A 6,259-nucleotide genomic window follows, 5' to 3' on the forward strand; every position below is an offset into this window, starting at 1 on the left:
TTTTTTTTTTTACCCTTTATCTAGACTCATAGCAGCTGCTAAATATGTTTATCTTAATAGTAATTTCATATATTCATCCAATATTATTGTGACATGAGTATAATTGTCATTTCAGATGAAGTCTTGGAATTCTAAATTGCAATTCTCCCTTAACTCAATTGCCAAAATAATGCAAAAATGAAATGGGTTAGGTGGACTTTGAATGAAACTCTCTTTTATGCCAAATTTGGGGTTACTGCAAATCTGGGTGTTTTTTGACTCAGGTTTATATCTGTTACCTCATCAAGCATACACCTTTAGACTCATAGAAGATATTTAAAAAACAGGTAAGTATCACCTTGTTTACATATGTGGTCAGTGTGTCCAAAGCGTATGAATCACAAATAAGGAAGATTAGTGTTTGAGGCTGTATTACTTATCTATTAGTGTCTAACAAATTACCTCAAAAACTAGTGGCTTAAAGAACAATAAACATTATCACACAGTTTTTGTGGGAAATGTCTTCGTTGGGTATTTTGGCTTGGGTATCTCATGAAGTTACATTCAAGATGTCAGCAGGGCTGCAGTCATCAGAAGGCTGGACTGGGGTTGGAGGATTCACTTCCAGGATAGCTGGCTTGCAAGTTAGTGTTAGCTGCTAACAGGAGACCTGTCCCTAGGGATGGTTGAGTGTCATTATGGTAAAGCAGCTGGCTTCCCTCAAAGTACCTGATCCAAATGTGCAAGACAGAGCCCTAATGTCTTTTATAACCTAACGTCACACGCCATAATTTCTGCAATATCCTATTGGTTATGCAGGTCAAAGCTACTCAGTGTGGGAGGGATCTATAAAGACATAAATACCAGAAGACAGTGATCATTGGGGGCCATTTGGAAGCTGGTTATCACAGGGAGCCATTGAGAAGGCACTGGGTAAATCAGATTTATATCCTAATCCATAGGTCCTGGCTCCACAAGGATAAAACACATCTGAAGTGCAAATAGAAGTCTGAGGAACAGCTGTCTATCATGGAAGGAGACCTCCTGACCAAAGACCTGCCTTAGAGGCTAGAGAGTCCTGGAAGAGAGTGGACCCTGGAGTTGCTGGAGCCTGTCTTGACCCTTCTGCCCTGAGCAGGCAAGGTCTGAATGACATCTCAACCTTCAGTGATCAGCAGTAGCTCTGTAACAATGGAGCGTTTGACTGACATGATGGAAAGGAAAGGTGAGGTGGCTCAGAGGTGGACAGAGCTCAGAAGAGAGAGGCTGTACATTTGGGGACAGTGAAAAAGGAAATTCATTACTCCTACTGAGAAAGGTCATGTGTGTGTTAATTGACTATGCAGGGGAGACATTTTCTTTTTATCCTACTCATTTGATTATTTGATTTTTTAAAATAAATTTTGAAATGCAATTTTTAATTCTTTTAAAGGGTATATTTAAATGTATTTTTAAACACTGTACTATAACGTAAAAAAAAGCTTCCTATTCCATCCCTCATCCCTGTTTCCATTCCTGAAAGACAACTGCTTTCAACACTTTGTCTCAATATTCTGGTATTCACCTGCTTTTTTCTAAATGACATTCTTATACTGCCAATGCCTGATTTCTCAGTTTTAGATATTTCCTGTTGATTTTTGATAATGGAGTTAAGGATTTAGGTCTCTTTCACTACCTAATCCCTTCTTTTTCACCACTACCCCAACATACTCTTCTCCTTGCCCTTCTTTATAATATGGTATTTTTTGGAGATTGAAGGTTGACCAGATGTCAGGATCTGTAAGTATTTTCCCAATCTAGTCAGTGTCCCCAGCAAGAAGTCCTAGATTTTACTTGAGGAATACAAGCCAGAACTCCTGCTTTTTGGGACACAAACAAAGGAAGTGGGCATACTGGGCACCTCATCTTGCAATATGAGAAGTTTTATTTAATTCTTTTCTCTCTGCATTGCTTCAACCCCACCTTAATCTGGATCTGTTATACCTGAAATCCAGAGCTTGTCTCATTCAGTGTATCTAGAGAAAAAAAATCTTTAATTTTTTCTGTTGCCAATGTGAGGTAAATGTCACTATGCCGTGTTGGGTGAAAGAAGACATCAGGTGGTCTTAACATCTTTTTATGATATCTTACATTTGGTTTTCTGTTTTTCAGCCCTACTTCCAAACTTTTGTCAGTAGAATTAATTAGTAGCTCCATTTCTGAACCTTTCTAGGGTCCTGCCATGGCTTCCCCACCCTCCTCCCACCCTCATTTAAGTTTCAGCTTTCTCTGATTAAGTTAGATACCACTTATTTGTCTGCTCTCTAGCTTCCCAAATTTTGTTGACAGCTCTTATCAGTGAAAGTCTTCTATGTTCTTTGTCCTTATAAGTTTTAGCCTCCTTTTTTCCTTTATTAACACTATGATTAGTTTGGAAGAGAGTGAAAATATTAATAAATACAGGTATTCAGTCTTTCATTTTTAACCAAAAGGTCCTGAATTCTTAAGGGTAAAAACTAAGTGAAGTTTTTAAAAAATGTCATTAGAATCATGGCTATATTTCATTTTATCCTATGAAGTTCCACATTACCTACAGCCAGTCTCTGAGGAAGGTTTTTTTTCTAAATTCTTTTTTTTACTGGGGGGAGGGTGGAGTCTCACTGTCCCCCAGGCTAGAATGTAGTGGCAAGATCTCAGCTCCCTGCAACCTCTGCCTCCCAGGTTCAAGTAATTCTTGGGTTCAGGTGACTCTCCTGCCTCAGCCTCCCGAATAGCTGGGACTACAGGCATGCACCACCATGCCCAGGTAATTTTTGTATTTTTAGTAGAGACAAGTTTTCACCGTATTGGCCAGGCTGGTCTCAAACTTCTAACCTCATGATCTGCCCGCCTTGGCCTCTCAAAGTGCTGCAATTACAGGCATAATCCTCTATCATGGTTATAGAGTTGTACATAACAGCCTCAAAATTCTTTTAAACTAGGGACTGGGCACTGTGGCTCATGCCTGTAATCCTAGCACTTTGGGAGGCCAAGGCGGGTGGATCACCTGAGGTCAGGAGTTTGAGACCAGCCTGGCCAACATGATGAAACCTCATCTCTACTAAAAATACAAAAAATTAGCCAGGCGTGGTGGCAGGTGCCTGTAATCCCAACTACTCAGGAGGTTGAGGCAGGAGAATGGCTTGAAACTGGCAGGCAGAGGTTGCAGTGAGCGGAGGTCAGACTGCTGTACCTTCCAGCCTGGATGACAGAGAGAGACTCTATCTCAAAAAAATAAGTCATTTTAAAGGTCATCCTAATGTTTAAATTTTTGGAGTATCTATTATTATGTACTTTTTTTTTGTTTTTTGAGATGGAGTCTTGCACTATTGCCTGGGCTATAGTGCGGTGGCGTGATTTCCGGCTCACTGCAACCTCCGCTTCCCGGATTCGAGCAATTCTCCTGCCTCAGCCTCCCAAGTAGCTGCGATTACAGGCGCCCGTCACCACACCCAACTAATTTTTTCTACTTTTTTTTAGTGAAGACGGGGTTTCACTATGTTGGCCAGGATGGTCTCAAACTCCTGACCTCGTGATCTGCCTGCCTTGGCCTCCCAAAGTGCTGGGATTACAGGCGTGAGCCACTGCACCCGGCCTATTATTATGTGCTTAAGATAAACCTCCTATTCAAAATAAACAGCAAGATTCTAGAGAGATAAAATATTGACAATAGATTCATTGTGCACTGTATATTTAGCCCTGCAGAAATCCCCATCAGACCCCATATGATTAAATTAGCCATCCATGTCCATTTCAATGTCTCTGTAGCTAGATGGCCATTAACATTTCTCATTTCTTCAAGGAGCATCCGTCTGTAGAGGGTCTTATAGCCACCTGGAACTGAAGATTTGTGTATTTCTTTGTCTGAAACTTTGAAGCTAATCAGTTTTGTTTCTCTTCCCTCAGCTTGGTGTTCTCAGGAGTCTGCCCTTTCTGAGGAAGAAGAGGATACAACCAGGTCTCTTGTACGTCTTAAGCATTTATTTTGTTTCCTGTATTATTTTGCAGTGCAGTTACAGTAGGTTATTGTAACCTACCAATATGTTGGAAACAATAAATTGATGAAAATCAAAGTGAGAAAAAAATACAGATAGAAAGTCAGAACCAGAGGAAATTTGAGATATGGCCATGCAGAAGCAGGTACATACAGGATTATTAAAGTTGAGTTCAAATTTAAATATGATCTGGAGAGTCAAAGCAAACTGGGAAACTTAAGTTTATTCCATAAGTTGTACAATTTATGAAGAAAAAAACTTAATTATTTAAAGAAAAAGCATTTCATTGGCACCTTGGTCAAAAAGAAACTCTAAAACATAGTTGGACTTCTGTATCTGTAGATTCTGCATCCGTAGATTCAACAAACTGCAAATCAAAAATACTAAAAAAAAATGGATGGTTGCATCTGTACTGAACATGTACAGACTTTTTGCTTGTCATTTTCTAAACAATATACTGTAACAACTACTTACATAGAATTCACATTAGGTTTTATAAGTAATCTAAGAATGATTTAAAGTATACAGGAGGATGTACATTGGTTATGTGCAAATACTACACCATTTTATATAAGGGACTTGAACATCTGTGGATTTTGGTATCCATGGAGGGTCCTGGAACCAATTCTCTATGGTTTTCTAGAGACAACTGTAATTCCTTAATTCTTACAATTTTTAGCTCAGCTTTTAAAAGTTGGTCTTGGCCAAAGTTCAAAAATTACAATTATTTGGAAGAATAAGTGGAACACATATCTTTCAAATGATTCTACATACATATTTCCTTCAATTGAGTTCTTAATCCAAGTTGAGCTAAATTGTACTAACATTCTATGGCAAAGTCTTCTAGTTCTGATATCCATAGCTTTTCACATCTTTTTTATGGTCTCAGAAGATACAGTCTTCATCTTCATTTTACAAATTTTCATATTCTCCTCTGCTCTTGCTTCTTTTTATTTCCACCTCTGAAGTCACTCACACTCCTATATTTTGAATGTTTTCCATTTAACTGCCCTTTTCCACAGCTTACGTCTTTCCCATCATGAAACATATGCACATACTTCTTTTGACCATATGAGCGTATGCCTCATTTAGTTACTTCTGCTGTGGTGTGGTGGCCCTAGGCAAACCTCTCTGGCCCTAAACAGGCTTGGGTTTAAATCTTGGCTCCTTGACTTATGAAGTGCATGACTGTGGACAAGTTTCCTAATCTTTTCATGACTCAGTTGCATCATCTGTACTTCTGTAAATGGGGATAATAATGGTATTTATCCCATAGGAAGGTTGGGAGTCTTAAATACATGTAACAAGTGCCCCATAAATGATAGGTATTGTTATTTTTTCCTCAAATATTTTTGATCTGCCATTGGTTGAAGCCATGGATATTGAACCCACAGATATGGAGGACCAAAGTTATAGTTTTATTAAGTGCTTACCATGTGCCAGGTGTATTATGCTTTACATAGCTTATTTTATGTAATTATCAGAAGTCTATGAAGTACCTGTTATTTAATTTTTTTTAGATAAGGGAAATGAAGCACAGAGGTTAAGAAGCTTACATAACATCATGCATCAGTGTGTCATAAGCCCAGGATTCAAATCCATACAGTCTGACTCTAGGGCCCACACTCTATGATGCTGTCCAGATGGAGGCTCATTATGAGTGAAGAAATACAAAAGCCAATTACCCATGCATATTGTTTGTCTATTTTATAATGTTAGTTTTTTCTCTATTTGAAATTAGAATATGTTAGGAATACCTGCTTCAGTATTAGGACTTAGGATTTATGCAGCTACCTTCTCCCGATCTGTCACTTTTATCATTTATTTTTTGTGGTATAGACACTTAAGTCTGGATAGTTACGTTTAGTGTATGATAAATATGTATATATAATAGAATTCAGTCAAATTATACATTTAATATTTAATAGTCTTTTGTTCATGAGTTACCAATGTTGATCTTTTCTAAGATATCTTTCCTAACATTAGACCGTAGAGATACTCTCTGTTGAAAGCTTTGTTTTCCATATTTAGTCTTTAATCCAACTGGATTATAATATAGTAATTGATTTGAAATAGGAATTTGCTGATAATTCTATTAGTAGAATTATCTTTGCACTTAGAGGAGCAGTTGTTCCAACACGTTTATTAAGTAGATCCTTCTTTTGTGATGCTACCTTTACTGTATGCATACATGATTGTTTCTTTTGTGATGCCACCTTTACTGTATGCATACATGATTGTTTCTTTTGTGATGCCACCTTTACTGT

At 38.0% G+C, this 6,259-nt stretch overlaps 1 protein-coding gene across 4 annotated transcripts in view; it reads left to right on the top strand.

Annotated features, from left to right (window-relative positions):
• ZNF568 (zinc finger protein 568) overlaps positions 1–6,259 on the top strand; it is a 31,340-nt gene that overhangs the window by 5,025 nt on the left and 20,056 nt on the right. The window contains exons 3-4 of one of the 4 annotated variants that reach the window (XM_017506449.2): positions 942–1,204; positions 3,904–3,962. In XM_017506449.2, coding sequence (XP_017361938.1) covers positions 1,129–1,204; positions 3,904–3,962 — 135 coding nt within the window. In that variant the 5' untranslated portion in view covers positions 942–1,128. Of the gene's footprint in view, positions 1–941; positions 1,205–2,728; positions 2,765–3,903; positions 3,963–6,259 lie in introns of those variants that run through there. The other 3 variants (XM_017506450.2, XM_017506451.2, XM_037730726.1) reach the window with 3 other exon arrangements.

The sequence above is a fragment of the Cebus imitator genome, unplaced genomic scaffold (genome assembly GCF_001604975.1).
Source record: "Cebus imitator isolate Cc_AM_T3 unplaced genomic scaffold, Cebus_imitator-1.0 Scaffold356, whole genome shotgun sequence".
Classification (NCBI taxonomy): Eukaryota; Metazoa; Chordata; class Mammalia; order Primates; family Cebidae; genus Cebus; species Cebus imitator.